Source organism: Sturnira hondurensis, unplaced genomic scaffold (assembly GCF_014824575.4).
Source record: "Sturnira hondurensis isolate 20B ecotype Veracruz unplaced genomic scaffold, ASM1482457v3 Scaffold0018728, whole genome shotgun sequence".
Lineage (NCBI taxonomy): Eukaryota > Metazoa > Chordata > Mammalia > Chiroptera > Phyllostomidae > Sturnira > Sturnira hondurensis.
This window is the reverse complement of record NW_028091359.1, coordinates 15,871,615-15,887,577: the sequence shown is the minus strand read 5'-3', so window position 1 is coordinate 15,887,577 and position 15,963 is coordinate 15,871,615. Positions and strand designations below refer to the sequence as shown.

Below are 15,963 nucleotides of genomic sequence, written 5' to 3'. Positions count from 1 at the left end.
TGAGCCAGTGTGTCATCTACAAAATGGGGTGTCAGCTCATCTGCTCAACCCTCAGCACAAACATTCACACCTTACTGCCTATTGTGTGACAGGCACGGATGCAGGCGTCAGGGACCCAGCAGGATTAAGGGGGCACTGACCCCAGAGCACCCGGAGCAGGGAGACGCACAGCACGTGGTAACTGCACCGGGCTGTAGCAGGTGGTGAGGAGCGCTGGGAAAACAGCGGTGTGGTGGGGTGCATGCCTGAGGCCGTGTCTAGGCGAGGCCACCCTGAGGATGTGGATGGTGTGGATGGTGGGAAAGAGTTCCGGGCAGAGAGTGCAGTGGGCACACAAGCCCTGGGGAGGGAGTGTGCAGGGCCTGTCTGCGCAAGGGTGGGCGGGGTTGGGGGCGGCCAGAGAAGAGCCCAGAGACACAGGCTGGCACTTGGAGATGAACAGGATAAAGCGTGGCCCTGAGCACAATGCCTGGCACTGAGTGAGAACCCAGCAACTGCTGGCTCGGGGGACAGTAACGACCGCAAACTGGGTGTGGGAAGGCCGATGCGCAGTCACTGCTCCCAAGGAGACGAGGCCCGGTTCTCCGCTGGCTAAGGGCCGAGCAGGTGTGGGCAGGAGGGGTTCCTGGACGGGGAGGGGCCCTGAGCGGGTTCAGAGAACTGACAGGAGGGCGAGAGGTGGGTGTCCAGGTGAGCAGAAATGCAGGTGTGCACGTGCCATGGCGCGAACGGACATGCAGTGAGGGAGGGGTGTGTGAGGATGGGGGTGCATGTAGCTGGGAGGGGAGGGGAGGTGCAGAGACAGGGCTGGCACGATGGGAGTGGCAGACCCGGGGCCTGGAGCGCCACCGAGGAACTGCGCCCACCTGGGACAGGCAGGAAGACAGACACGAGTGACAGGGGGCGTGGCTCCTGACCGTCCACGAATGTTATCTCGTTACCCTGCAACCCCCTGTGAGTGCAGAGTGTATCTCCGCTTTACAAAATAGGAGAACGGAGGCTCAGAGAGGGAGAGGAATCCACTCAAAGTCACAGAACGAAGGGGAACAGTCAGGACTTGAACCCAGGATGGTGGAGCCTATCATCTTTCCACTCCCCTCGCTGCTCCTAGTGGGAACACCATCATCAGGGGGAAACGGGACTCCGGCCGAGAGGCAGGGCAGGAGACCCGCACCGCCCGGAGGATACGGCAGGTCCGGAGCAGCTGGCCGCCTTGGTTTGACAGTAACAGGGGACCCTGCGCTCTCCCCGAGCAGCCCCGGATGCTGCATCTTTGGGTCCTCCTTTCTCTATGCCCAAACCTCCCCCTGGGCTGGCCCAGCCATGCAGAGCCACAGTGGCCTGGGGGAGGCCATCGCCTTGGTGGCACCAGGACAGCGGTGGGTGGCTGCCAGAAGCCACCAGCGCGGGAGCCTCATGGATACCATGCACAGCTGTGCACGGGGGTCCAGGAGAGGCCTGCAGACCCTCCATGGGGCACTCAGGCCTTCGAGACTCTGTCTGGCTGTGGAGACATCCGTTCGCACTTGCGGCAAGGCCCCACCCAGGCTGCGTGAAGAAGTGCACTTGCACGCGCTACTTCTGAAGGCTCGTGAGCTGAGGCACGGGCTCCGGGGCTGGGCCTGCCTCTCACTCCCCGGGGACCAGCGCTGTTTCCTCATCTGTAAAATGGAGGTAAGGTCAGGATGTGCCTTTTAGAACTGCTCTGAGGGTCAGCGGAAGCACCACTGGAAAGAGTTCCTGGCTCATGGTCAGAGAAATATTAGCTGACAAAGGAAGAGGAGGGGTGTTACGGCACGTAACTCAAGTGTGAAGTCTGCTAAAGGGCTGAACACAGGGTCCCCAGAGGCCACACTGGCCACAGGCCTGCATTCTGCTGTCACGCTGGACATCCACATCGGGGCTTTAGAGAACAGCCCCCAGGTGGGGCTTCTCCTGGCCAAAGCAAGAGACCCCTGGGCCCTCGCCCAACCTACCTTCTTTGTCAGTGCTTTGGGGAGGGTTCCAAAATGGGGTTCGGCTGCTCTGTCCACGGGGTTGTTGATGTCCGAAGGGACAGACTCTGTCCTCCGAATCCTGGCTACTGAAGAGGGAGAACCATCAGCAGGGCCCAGACTAAGCCAAAGAAAGACCCACCTCGAATGCAGAGGCGGGGGAGAGAAAAGGGCCGAGACTCACTTGGAAGGAAGGATATCCGGCAGGCGGGGGCCTCCTTCGTGCACTTGTTGTGGCACTTCAACCTAGAGGGGGAGGGCGGGGGAGGTGGGGCTCAGTGCACGGGGCTGGGTGGCGGGGGAGGCCGGGGCCCAGCACAGCACCCTGACCACCTCGCCTTGCACCTCAACAAACACTGGCTCAGAAACGCAGAGCCAAGGTCAACAGTGCTGGCAGCTGCCGTCTGTGGGCATCACCACGTCCGGCTGCTGCCTGCCTGTTCCTCGGAGCAAAGCAGGCTGGACAGGGCCTACTTTAACTTGTCACGTGCGGGTCACACATCTGTCTCTCTTTTCTAAAGGAGAGAAGACCCTCCACTCTCATTCAGAAGACTCTGGAGGAACCTGAACTTACAAAGTAAGGTGAATTAGAAGGAGAACGTCTGCACCACCCAAGAAGATCCCAGGGATGCAGGGGCGGCCCTGTGGTCGGAGGGTTAGTGGGGCCCTCAGTGGAAAGGGCTGGATTCTCGTTTGGGGCCTGCCTGCTGCCCTGTGTCTCGGGGTTCTCACCAATCAAATGGGCCCCCAATTGGGGCCCTACCAACCTCACACCCCAGCTGCAGCGCTGGGCAGAGCAGTCGCCCTCCCCACCTAAAAGGCAGTACTAGAAAGGGGGTAGATGGTCCTAGTTTAAAGCTAATCAGCAGGAGCCACAACAGACCAGAACTGGAGAGAGAGCTCTGGCATCTCCTAGGTGACCAGAGTCATCAGGAAAACAATGTATCCTCCAGACACGGAGGAGACCCAGCACCTACAGCCCCGTGGGGGCCCAAGTGCTTTTACACACACTAGCTCAGATTCTTGGAGCAATTCTGACGGGTGTAAACCTGGAAGTGTCCTCTGAGATATAACAATGACAAAAATGTGGCCCAGAAAGGGCAGGCACCTCACCCCAGGTTGCACAGCAATGTGGGGGCCAAGTGAGGGCAGCAAGAAAGCAGGGCGAGGACCCTGCTCACACCACACTGTCCCCAGCCCTTGTCCTTCTCTCCTCCCAGAAACCACCGTGGCGTGAACAAAGTCGGACTTGTGCAGAGTCTGCACTCTTTCCCGCTGTGAGTACCACGAGCAACCCCTCTGTTCTGCCATTGCCTGTTTCCTCTCCCTTGTGTGCTGAAATGTGAGGCTAATTTCAGAACTCCTTGGAGTTTCCCAAACAGTCCTCCCACTCCCCTCGGCCTTTGTGCAAGACACCCCCTTGGCCTGGGGTTCACTTTCCTCCCTGGTCCACCTGGCCAACTCCTATTCATCCTGTAAAACCCACCTCAAATAGTCCCTTCTTCTGGGAGTGCCGTGCTCGATGCTTCCTTACTCCCCGAGAGAGGGCTGATCACTCCCAGGGTGCTGAATGGGATCAGAGTCTGGGTCTGGGAGAACCCTGCGAACGCAGACTTGCCCCAAGGCCGACAATCCAGGCCGGACTGTGACTAGGCTGTAGGTCTGAGGTCTGCTGCCCGCCCGCACCCCTCCCCACCCCCGCCCTCACCTGCAATGCTTGCACTTCACTCCAAACATCATGCTCTTCTGGCACACATGGCAGACCTGTGACAGCCAGGACTTGGTGGAGAACCTGCAGGGGGGGACACACAAAGGCGCTCTCGTGGGCCAGGAGACTAGGGCCTGGACAGAGAAGGGTCCCCACACAGCACAGGGAAACCAGGAGTCTTCGTTCCAACCCAGAGCCCCAGGCACCCTCTCCCTGGAAGGTCAGGGACAGCCCGGGGCCACCGCCTCCCGCCCCGCATTCAGAATTCCCAGCCACAAAGTCATCATTGCCAAAATCCCAGCATTGGTGTGGTCACTGATGCTGGCTGGTTGGCAGGCAACCTGGCAACAGCAACCAAAAGGACCTGTGTGCAGACCCTCTGGCCCAGCAGCCCCAGGCTCAGGAAGGGGTCCAACAGGCGTTGAATGATGCACAGACAAGGTCCCTCGGTGCAGTGCGTTTGCAGTGATGGAAGACCGGAAGCTACCCTGCCATTTGGGTGAATCGGCAACGGACTACAGAAAGCCCAGTCCCTCCATGCAACTGAGGGCCAGGCAGTCAGAACAGAACACCAGGAAGCTCTTTTTGTGCAGTAGAATGATCTCCAAAATTGCATTGTCCATGAAAAAGGTGAGGTATGATACTGTACGACTCCGTTTACGTGGAGCTTAAGTACCAGACACTAATCTACGGTGACAGATGACAGGTAGTGACTTCTGGGTGGTAGCACTGTCGCCTGGGAAGGGTCAGAGACAACTTTCTGGGGACTGGAGCGTGGAGTGTTCATCCGGGCTGCGTACATGGGTGCATATGTGTGTAAAAACTCGTTTGTGTGCTTAGCACTGTGTAAAATCACACCTCAATTATACATACATATACCTATTGAATTTTCAATGCTTAAATATATGTCAATCCAAACAAAATCAAAATCTTAAAAACTGGAAAGCACAGCAGGTACGTTGGCAGCAAGGATGGGGGTTGAGTGGGTAGCATCTTCCGGAGAAAAACCCCGAAGCCAGTTTACCAGGTGGTGAGGCCTGGGGGCAGTTGGGAGGAAAGGGCTCTGGAAGCCCAGCACGTCGGAGACGGCAGGACAGCAGCGCTGGATCGGCAGTCTGCGGCCCGTCCACGGCACTGGCTTGCTCAGTTCTTACCACCACCCCCGGGAGTTAGGAAGCTCCAGGATCCTTAGTACACGGGCCAAGACATAAGCTTAGAGAGGCTGGGTGACTCTCCTGAGGTCACAGAGCTGGGGTGCTGGGCAGTGGGGGCTGGACCCCCAGTCTCTGAACTCAGAGCTGCATGGCTCCTCTCTGCAACAGACCACCAGGCAGCGTGGGATGGGCAGAGCGTGGCTGTGTGTCAGACGCCGGGTTGGAACCCGCCGACCATCTGCGGCATGTGCCTCAGAGCGTGCCCTGAGCATGTGGTGTCTGGGCTGTGAAGGAGGCGGGTCAGTGCTGCTGTCTCCACCAGCCCAGACGGAGCTCCTGGAGGCGAAGACAGAGGCACCCAGCGCCCTGGAGCCGGTGCCTTTTAAGGGGCCCTGATCCTGCCTCCCAGGGACCTGCCCTCCCTTTCCCTCTGGGTTTTCCTCTCCTCTCGGGGCAACACCAGGGGAAGAGGAGCAGCTCAGGGGCATCTAATGACCCCAGGTCTGGACCTGGGGTAGGTGGAGGTGGGGTAAAAGCCCTGAGGCCATGGGAGGGTCATGGTACAGTTTGTTCCCCTGTGATTAAACCAAAAATCATCAGACCTTCTCATCAAGAGGGGCCCGGGTCAGGGCTTTAAAACACCACAGGGCACAACTGTGACAGCACCCACCCGAGCCCAGAAGCTGGGAGGGTGGCACGGGGAGGCCTGGCGAGGCCAGAGAGCGGGGTGCTGTGCCCTTCCCGGGAAGCAGCTCTGGGCCGAGCAGCCACAGGTGGAAGGGACAGCAGTCCAGGATGGACTTGGGGGCAGGCGGCTGCAGCCTCAACCCCCTGCGAAAGCAGGTGCGGCCAGACATGGAGGGAATGAAGGGACCTGCTGACCCTGCTGGTGTCCCTCCGGTCATGTTGGCTTCTCTTAGGCTACAGGGACGGGGAGACCCCAAGGGGCATCCCCACTGCTGGACATGTGGAGCCCAGCTGCACCTCACCCTACTTTATACGTGTGACAAGATGAGGAGGAAGGCCCGTGTGTAGAGGGGAGGCTGAGGACCAGGGAGGTCACTGACCACGGGTGCGAGGCTCATGACAGAGGGTCCTCACTCCAAAGGCCTTCCTCTTGGCAGCCCCCCGGCCCTGGGCAGACCGTGCTGGCACCCCAGGCGGGGCCGAGGAAGGCACTTGGACCTCCTCTCCTGGTGCCTACCTGGGTGTCTGCGGTGCTGGGGCCACTGGGGCTCTGGGACACAGGCCTCCCCGCTCCCACAGGGCTGCACACAGGTGACTGGGCGCCGGCAGATGGCTCAGGTGCTGCCTCACTGGCTGCACAACCTCAGGCAAATGACTCCACCCCTCGGGGCTCCCTCACGGGCTGAGAACCCCAGGCTGGCTCCCAGTCCAAGGGGGAATGAAAAGCCCAGGCAAATTGTAAAACTCTTGACAAGCATGCCCTGTTGCCTTCACAAGAGCCTTTAACAGGGACAGCCAGACCCAGGCACCCCAGGCCCTGTCCTGCTGCTGGTCGTGGGGCCCACATCAGCCCTCCCCGAGGTGCACTGGCCCCAGGAACCCAGACGTCAGGCCCAGAACATCAAGGACGAGGCCCCAGAGTCTGGAGTTTCAACAAGCTCAACAGGGCACTGATGTGAACAGTTTTAAGGCCCACATGACATCGAGCTGGACTCAGAAGATGCTCTGGCTTCCCCTCCCCAAGACCGTGACCCTATTTCTCCTGGGACCTGGGTTTTCCCTCAGCAAACTGAGGAAGAGACCCAAGGAGGCGCAGGGGTGGGCCCAAGTCCACATGGCTGCCGGAGACAGGCAGGGGTTCCCAAGGGGTGCGGGTTGTGTCCTCCAGAGGTGATGGAGACAGAAGAGAGACCCGGACAGACTCCACTACAATGAAGTGTAGCCCCAGCATGAGTGGGTCCCAGCCTGGCCGTGCCCCCTCCCTGTCCCCACCTGGCTGGGCCTACCTGTGTGTCACCGAGAGCCCGATGTCCCTCCGTACCATCTGTGGGGATCCGTGCGGGAGATCTGCAGGGAGAGAGGCCAAGTTGGCAGGCGGAGGAAGCCCTGCAGGGACAGCCTGTGCCTGTGCCCTTCTCTGTCAGTGATCACAGGCTGGACGGGCAGGAAAACGTACTGAAGGGCAGGGAAACGCCCCTGAACTGCATCTACTAAAACAGGGCCAGGGCAGGCTAGACCAGGCGGGGCGCGCGGTCACCCCCCCGCCTGGCCTGCCTCTCTAGTGCACGTCACTGCCTGGCCTCTGCAGGCTGTTCAGAAACCGTCTGTGCAAGGTCTCTGACTGCAGGGGGAGGCCAGCTCGAGAGGCAGAAGGCAAAGTGTGTGAGGGCAGAGGCGAGCAACGCCCCCCACCCCCACCGGCCGCACTCTCTCGTGGATGCACCCACAGGTCACCAGGGTGCGAGGGCTCTGTTCTGGTTACTTCGTGTTAGGGTGGGGGGAAGGGTTCTGACCCTCGGCAGGGGGCTTGAGGCTGGTCAGCAGTGTAGCACACCCAGTACCTCCCCAGCCTTGATGGCGTTGCCAAGGGCAACCGCCACAGACCATGGCAGGCAGAAAAAGGAAGAGTGAGGCTTTCCCGTGCTCCCAGGGCCCACCCCACCTGGCACTTAGTCTGAGTCTTTGGGGAAGTCTCAGGCCACGGGCTTTGAGATGCCCCTTCTGCCTGCCTTCCTAGTGGGCACACTGGGCTCTCCTCCTAACCCTGGCTTCCTCCTGAGAATAGGCATCTCCAGTGTCTGTAGCATCACAGGTTGGCGTGGAGGACCAGCCAAAAGCAGTCCCTCCATCACTCGACAGCCCACACGTCTAACTCCCTCCCCGCTTCCTCCACCTGGGTGTCCCCTCCTCCCCACCCTCAGCACTGCCTTTCTCCTCATGGACAGGGGTTCTCGGCTGAGCCCAGGGTGAGTCTGGAAACTCTCTGGACTGGTAAGCGCACAGCTGTACACTTTTCCTTGGAAAGAGGATCTAAACTTTCATCCAATTATCAGAAACCCATGACTCAGAAAGATCAGGAACATAGTGTTTAAGGAATGTGTGGTCATCTCATGGCCTGTGAGTCAGCGGCCCTGCCCTCACTGCCCCTGGAAGGCCACCGCACCCTCTGGAGTCCCTAAGTCCTGGCCCGGCCCACGGCTGGGGCTCGTTAAGTGCTGGCTCCCTTAGGGCCAAGGACCACACACCCGACCACAAGGGGCAGGGGCTGCTGAGCTGCTGACTCCTCCCACACCAAGGGGAGTTTGATCGGGACCCAAAGGCCCTGCATTGGCCCGCCGATGCCCGGGAACCCACAGCTCTCTCCAGCACATCTGCCATCTGAAGGGCTGACTCTTCCCACGGCCCTCCAGGATTCACCCCAGTCGGCAGCCACTGCCGTCCACGCACATGGGTCTAAGAGGGGTTAGGCTGCTGGCCTGAGAGACTGGCCACGGACAGAGAGATTCCAAGCTTCTTTCTCTGAGTGCAACCTGTGACTGAAGTGCAGAGTGCCACGGGCACGGGTCACAGGACACAGGGAGGTGAGGGCACCCGTGCCAGGCACCGACTGTCCCTCATTAGAGGAAGCCCTGGCCCTGAAGGCCCTGTCCCACCTGCCTGGGAGGCGGGAGAAGCAGCCTCACTGGTATGGGCCCTGCATCACCACAGCACCCAGGAGAGTCACAGGGCCAGGCTGCCCTGGGGATGCAGGTGCTGGGCTCTCCTCTCCTCCGAGGCTCTGGGAGACCCTGGCATCTCACCTGCACCCTGGGAGAGGGAAGGGCAGCCTCCCTCCTTCCCCACCCTATGCCTCCCCAGTGGTCCTGAAGCCAGCTCCCTTTTGGCAAAGACAGTGCCCGCCCCTCCTCATCACTCTGCTTAGCCATCTTAGGACAGGACAAAAAGAGACTGCTATTTCGCTCGGGTAAAACCCGGAGATCTCTGCACCTGTAGTGGGACAACTGAAAGCAGGCCAGAGCCACGCTGCTTCCCTCTGCAGAGAGAGAAGACCCACGGCTCAGCCACGCGCAGGACTGCTCCCGGCCCGGACGTGAATGGGTGGGAAGGGGTCAAGGCTGCCCGGCTCCCGGCTCTCCTCCCAGGGGTTGACTCTCTCAGGACCTTGTTCAGAGGGGGGTGGCATTCCTGCTTCAAAGGACATCCTTCTCCTGTAGGGACGGGTCCTGAGAAGTTAGCTGAGGGCTGCAGATGGCCACTGTCCACCTGCACCCGACAGGTGGTGCCTCCCTCTCAGGGAAGCGGGGTTCCCACAGCAGCCCGGCAGGTAAACACTCCCTGCTGGAGGTCACCTTGGGGGAGGGCCAGGTGCAAAGAGGGCCTGCTTGTGGGGGGGCTGCCCACAGACCATCACACTCAGGGTCACTGCACACAAAGAGAAGCTGCTGGCTGGGCTGAGGTCACCTCGCCCTGTGAAGGCCACCTGTCCTAGAGTAACTTCTGGAGGCAGTTCCCAGCACCTCCGCTCCTGGACTATGGAAAGGCCAAGTGCACTCGGAGAGGGTCAAAGAAATCCACCCCTGATGGGGACGGCGACACAAGCACAGCTCCCGGTGGCAGAGGGGACGAAAAAGAATCACTCTTACCAAACCTGGAGAAGACAAAAAAGAGAGAGAGAGCAGGATTGGGTCACCATGCTGGCTGGGCATGTCCCCGGACATCATCCCTTGGGAAGGAGGGCAAGCTGCTCAGTGAGAGCTATGAGGCCCTAGGGTGAGGGCTAGGGTGGCCGAGGGAATGTGGGGGCATTTCCTCCACGGGAAGGGCTAGAAGTGCCCCCCTCAAGAGGGCACCGAAGCTACAGCTCTGCGGGCTTATACATCAGCTTCTCTGAGCGTCACCAGCCACCCCGCACGGTACTTAGAGTCCCCACTGCACAGCTGAGGGAAGAGGGGCTCTGAGTCTGACAAGGCCACGCGTCTTGGGGGCAGGGAGGAAGAGCGCTCGGGGTCCAGGCAGGAGAGGGGGTCAGTCTGCCAGAGAGGAAATGGCCGGGGCAGGAGCGCAGGGCAGACGGTGGTGAGAGACCAGGCGGGGCCAGGTGGGGACATGCCCTGAGCAAGGCTGTCACAGGACAAAGAAAGTTGGGAGACCCAGGCAGTTCGGACGGCCCCCGGGGCTCACTGTGGGCTGCCGGTGGCCTGAGTGTCCTCGTTAGTGCTACTTCTGGTGGCTCTGTGGAGACGAGACTCAGAAGCCTTGGGGCCCAGCCCAGCCACCAGCCTGGGATCTGAGGCAGTGGTCACCTGCCCGCGGCTGTCCTCTGCCTGGAGCCAGGACAAGACCAGAGCCCTCCTAGTGCCCTTTTGGGGAGAAAATGAGAAGCCGGCGCCTGGAGGGCCGCTGAGAGGCCCTCCGATTCATGCATGTCCGTGTGTCGTCCCACAGCGGTTGTCACTGTGCTGTCTGAGACGAGGGCCCAGAGGGAAGGAAGGCTGTGTCCCTTCCAGAGGAGCAGGATGGGGGCTGGGGCGGGGGCTCCAGGGCCCTGCAGGACGGCCTGATGGGGGTTCCTCTCCTCGGGTGACTCAAAACCATCAGCTAAGGGGACTAAACGGTAACGGGAAAGAATATAATAAAGATAAAAAAATCTAAAAAACATCAGAGATATCCAGAATCCATCCCACGAGGGGCCAGGGCAGCCTGCACTGGGACAGGGGACAAGTCCCCTCGAGACAGGAAAAGGGGTGCCCAGGTCAGACAGGAACCACACCCCAGGGATACAGGAAGGTGACAGGTACCCAGAGAAAGCTCTCCCCCTCCCCTCAGCCCTGCCCACAAGGCTATATTGACAAGAGCAATTGTTGTAGAAATGAAAGTGACAATGAACTCAATGTGGGGGGGGGAGGGAGGAGTTTAGTTAAATGACACAATGGAATGACATAAAAGTGTGAAAAAGATAAGACATTTGAGTAATTATAAATAAGTACAAAACTAGTAACCCGGCTGCTCCTGAGAGGGGCGCTGGGTGACTAAAAGAAGTGGGAGGGGTCACTTCATACTCTGTGTCCCTACAAAGCTCGCTACAAAGCTTTTTGCATTTTAGACTATGTGACTGTTATTACCTATTTAAAATACATAGAGAAGAAATTAAAAAATAAGAGAGTAAGGTATAAGGCACTTCAAAATGTCCTGACAAGAAGCTCCCAGAGATATGAAGGGAAGCTGAAAAAACAGACCACAGCAGAGTGCAGGGCCTTCGTGAGCATCGGAGGTCTCGGCCAGCCACCCCAGTTCCCTTCGGGGCATGGGGGAGAATCACGTTCCTCGGCTCCTTCGGGTGGGATCACGAACGGTGAGCGGAACGTTCAGGAAACAGTGTTTAATTGCTAGTGTGTCCCATAGGAAAATCTTTCTCCTGCTGCCACAGTGGAGTGTCCCAGATGGTGGCTGTCCATCAGCCTGGGACCCGAATGAGGCTAACCCATGATGGACAGGCAGCATGGGCCAGAAATAAGTCTTTAAGAGCCAGGGGTCATTTGCTGCTGCAGCGGAACCCAGTCTATCCCCTGACTGGTACAGGGCATCGTTTCACTCGAGTGTGAGTGTGTGTGTGTGTGTGTGTGTGTGTGCACACACACACTTGCAAGGAACCTCGTAGAACTGGGCCTGAACCTTAAGGTAGCCAGGAGAGTGAGCTAAGGGCAGGGCACTTTCACTCTGTACTGTGCATACTCCCATATTAGTTGATTTTATGTCCCTTTAAAATTGAGTCTATGTCACCTCCACAATGAGAAAACTGTAGTCAGATCTCTCCGTGGATGACCAACTCGGCACGTGTCTGGCAGGAGCGCTTGCTTACCTCAGTGCGGAGACCTCATCGATGCGGTTCCCCAGCTGAGACTCGTGGGACTTGCTCCGGGTGAGCGTGGGGAAGCTGGGCAGCAGCTGAAAGACCTTGCGGCTGGGCGGGGGCGGCGTCCTCGGGGGCTTCAGCTTGGTGTGCCGACGCAGCTGGGGCGTGGTTGGGGGGGTGATGAAGCTATGCAGGGCGCGGGGGGTCAGCCGGCCACTGGCGTGCAGGGGGATACAGGTGTCCGTGAGGCCCTCGCTGGGGCCAGGGGTTGGGAAGTCCGAGGTGGGCAGGGCCGACACGGAGACGGAGCGAGGGCCCTGGGCGCTGCTGCCCATCCTGCCCAGCTGGGAGCTCCCTGGGGTCCAGGGCAGGCCGGCCGGTGAGAGGGTATCCGCCGAAGGCCCTGAGCCACTTTCCCGCCGGGCATCCACCAAACTCCAGCTCGAGTCCTCCTTGTGTTCCCCTCCTGTGGGCCAAGAAGTGAGTCACGGAAGGCTGGGGCTGGAGGGATTCACAGCAAGGGACCTTGTTCAAGGTCGCACAGTTCCTCGATAGAAGGCTTCGACTACCACCGTTTACCTGGTGTATAAAGGCTTCTCCCACAGTTTCTTCCGCCTTTCCTAGCTGACCGTGAGGCCACTGGTGTGGACATTCCCTGTTTTACAGAGGGAAAAATGGGGTCCAGAGAGGGACTGGCTTGTGCAGGGCTGCTGCTGGCAGGCCTGTGGGGAGCAAGCCAGCAGAGCCAGCCCCAAAGTGGGCACCTTCAGAGAGAGAAGTGGTGACTGACCTTTTGAGAGTTAGGAAAGAGAAGCTGGGGTGTGTACAGGGATAATTCTACTTTGAGAAAATGCAAATGTCAGGAAAGGGGCCGCACCATCCTTCTGACAGCAAATTGCCCTGGGAATTTGCTAGAAAAGAGATCTAGTTGGTAGGGGTCAGCAGCTACTGACTTCTGAGAGAAGCCGGCGAATGACTTCCGGCTGCCCCCACAGTGACCCTCGCCTGAGGCCCCGAGCCCTCGAGGCTCTGCAGGGTTCCAACTCAGTGGCACAATCTGTCCATTCATTCAAGCACACGCTGGACACCGGGTATTAAGGCACAAAAAAGACACACCCACTGAGCCTGTAGAGTCTAGTGAGCACAGTGAGTTGGGTGCTGACACAGAGACAGATGGGGAGAGAGGGAGCAGAGGGGAGGAGGACCCTAACTAGCCCGGGGATCAGGGGACTTCCCAGAGGAGGTATACCAGGCAGAGCGAACCGCATGGGCAAAGGCAGGGCGGGTACAGCACCTTCTGGTAACCACTAAGAGTTCCATGTGCCTTGAGAAGTGAGGATGAGACAGGAAATGTAAGAGATGAAGTTGGAAGGCCAGCTCAGAAGGAACCCTGGATGTCTTGCTAAGGACTTTAGTTTTACCCTTACGGGAGACGGCGTGGTGGCAGGGAATGAGGACCCCATCTAGAGACCCTTTTGTGGGGAAGAAGACACCTCCCTCCTCATGTTTATTAATGAGTACACAGTACAGGAAGGTAGACTGTGACTCAAGATGAAATGAGCTTCCACCCTGGAATCCTGCTGTGTGCCTTGCACCCTGTGTCCCCGCATCCCCTCAGCACACACGGTCGCTGAGGCTCAGGGAGGCCACGAGCAATGCTGAGGTCAGCCAGCCGAGCAAGCGGTGGGGATGGGAACCGAGCCCACTGCCCTGATCCCAGCGCTGGCCTCCTCCCCTCGGGAGGCCATGCGCTCTCTGTCACCAGAGGGAGTCCTGCCCACCCAGCCACACATCGGGTGCGGTGGAGAGAGATTAACCTGCATCACTCTGAGGGTTTCTTTGTGCGTCCCACCCCCTCCTCTTATGCCCTCCCTCTTACTTCACTGCTCGGCAACTCTCTCTTCATGAGCCAACCTGGCAGCACGAGCTACTCAGCCTGCGTGTTCCCGGGGCTTGCTCCTTTGGAACTGCTGCCATGGCTTCCAGTTTCCCTCACTCACCAATCTACAGGTGGCGCTGACATGTCTCTGGGTCAGGGGATGAAAGAATGAGTCCCGAGAATCCATGGGTATGTCTGCCACCAACGGAACACGCCCCAGGTTCTCCAAACTGCCTACTAGCTATGACCACTGCCAGGAGCCAGCTTAAGAGGGACGGTCTCACTATGCGTGTGAACACCAGTCAGTCGGCAGTGGCTCCTGAGAAAGACCCTGGAGTCGCGCAGTAGGAACAGCCTGGAGACTGACTATGATGAGCGCTGTGGATGAACAGGGAGCATCAGCCAGCGTGATGGCCCCGTTTACCAGCCACTGGCACAGAGAAGCACCCTTCACTCACCTTTAATACCAGAGACCACAAGGGAAAGAATGTCCACCTTTCTCATCGTATGACAGCCTAATGCTGAAAAGAACACCTGATACGTCACAGGCTCTGTTCTAAGCACTTGACCATAACTAATTCCCTCCTTACAAGAACCCTAAGAGAGAGGTGCTATCATTACCTCCATTTCACAGACGAGGAGACCGAGGCACATGGGGTTCAATCAGTGACCCAGCCCCTTCGGGCTGTCCCTGACTGAGCTAGGCCGAAACTAGGCTGCTCTCACCAAGCCCGGCTGCACGCAATGAAGGCCCTGTTTGCATGGTCCGAGAGACGGGCGAACTCTAGTGCCCACCCAGTCCACAGTGCCCTTCAAGTGTGGCCGCCACTGGGCAGTCCCACTCGGGTGGGGTGCAGCCAAGACCCATTTGGGGATGTGGGGACAAGCTGAGACTGAATGAGAGGCAAGGACCCAGAAAAGACCCTGTCTGGAGGGGCCTCCTCCAGGGCACAGTGGGAAAAGCACCCCTGGGGAGGGGACTCGAATTCCAAGCCCAGCCCCGCTACATGCCAGCATGGGGACCCAGACGACCCGCCCAATGCCACCCCATGCACCAGCTATTAAAGGAGCTTACCACCACCTCTTAAAGGGGTGTTGCCACACGGGTGTCAAGTGCCTGGCTTAATAATAAGTCAGTACTTCTAAGTTAGTGACCTCCCTATCCCGGCACCCACGACGGGCAGACAGCAGCCTTCCCACCACGGATGGGTCGCCACCACACGACAGCTGGTTCCCCCGCAGTCCTCACAACTCAGGCACACGGAGGGAGGGGTGACACATTACTCCTAGATTTCGGCTTGGATGGCAAGTACTTTTAAATTTCCACAGCGTGGGAACAAACCAACCACCATCGAAGACTGAGGCCTAAATCCCTCCTCTGCCACCAACCCCCCTGTGTGTATGTGCACACGCGTGTGTGCACACGCATGTGTGCATCCTTGGCCTCCCCTCTCTGGGCTCAGTCTCCTCCTCTGTAAAGTATGGGGACCAGGACGCTGGCCACGTCTCTGCCATGTTTCGTCTTTGGCACCTGCCGGGAGGGCCGGCGTGCCCAGGTTTTCTGAACTGAGGGAAGCCCGGCTCCACGGCGGCTCTGTGTCTGGAGGAGGGCTTGGCACACGGGGCTGGGGAAGACATTCAGCCCAATCCTCCCTGAGAGAAAAACCGAGCAGAATATAAACCGCAGTGCCTTCTTTAAGCCTCTGGCAGCCAGAGATAAAGGCGGGTGACTCAGATAATTAAAAACCAGGGCTAATTCGACTCATCAGGCTCATTTCAAAGTCTCATCTGTGTGGTTGGTAGAGGGAGCATTAAGGCAGGTACGGGAAGCTGTTTCCAAGACAAGATTCGGGAGGACAGCAAACAGCTCCGGGAGCTCATACGCCAGGAGCCCACCCTCCGCCTGGGGGCCGCCACGCACACACCCGGGGCTGAAACACCGCAGTCTGTCGAACCCTGCTTTGCTCAGGCTGGGCCCACGTCAGCATGTGCCTCGTGAGCACCCAGCCCAGCGATGAGGACAGGAGGCGGGGAGGGGACTGGGTGTGACCTGGGGTGAGGAGTGGGGCTGGAAGGCAAGGAAGCTGCTGGAGGGTGCAGGGACCTAACAAATCTGCTCCAAAGAGGGGAAACTGTACAGGGCCCACTGAGCAGACCATCCTGGGGTTTCTAACAATGGCTAAAGCGTCCCTGCATTAGTACTGGCCAGACCAGTCCAGATCCAAGTCCTCTGACTCGGGGAGAGCCTCTGTCTAGGGTCAGGTCCATCACGCACTTTCTGAATGTCTACTCTGACCTTTCCAAGCTACCCCAGGAACCCTGGGTCACACCTGCTCCCCCACCCCTACCATCTACCTCAGCAAAGATGGTGGCCCCCAGGGAACCAGGCTAGGCCTGGGGAAGGAAGG

General features: G+C 59.0%; 1 protein-coding gene across 7 annotated transcripts in view; it reads right to left on the bottom strand.

Moving 5' to 3' along the window:
- The window catches only part of KSR1 (kinase suppressor of ras 1), a 152,663-nt gene that overhangs the window by 26,313 nt on the left and 110,387 nt on the right, over positions 1-15,963 (bottom strand). For 4 of the 7 annotated variants that reach the window (XM_037070061.1, XM_037070066.1, XM_037070067.1 and 1 more), the window contains exons 4-9: positions 11,683-12,142; positions 9,674-9,678; positions 6,830-6,890; positions 3,703-3,786; positions 2,179-2,240; positions 1,977-2,083 (exon numbers count right to left, since the gene is read on the bottom strand). In XM_037070061.1, coding sequence (XP_036925956.1) covers positions 1,977-2,083; positions 2,179-2,240; positions 3,703-3,786; positions 6,830-6,890; positions 9,674-9,678; positions 11,683-12,142 — 779 coding nt within the window. Of the gene's footprint in view, positions 1-1,976; positions 2,084-2,178; positions 2,241-3,702; positions 3,787-6,829; positions 6,891-9,466; positions 9,472-9,673; positions 9,679-11,682; positions 12,143-15,963 lie in introns of all 7 variants that reach the window. The other 3 variants (XM_037070062.1, XM_037070064.1, XM_037070065.1) reach the window with 2 other exon arrangements.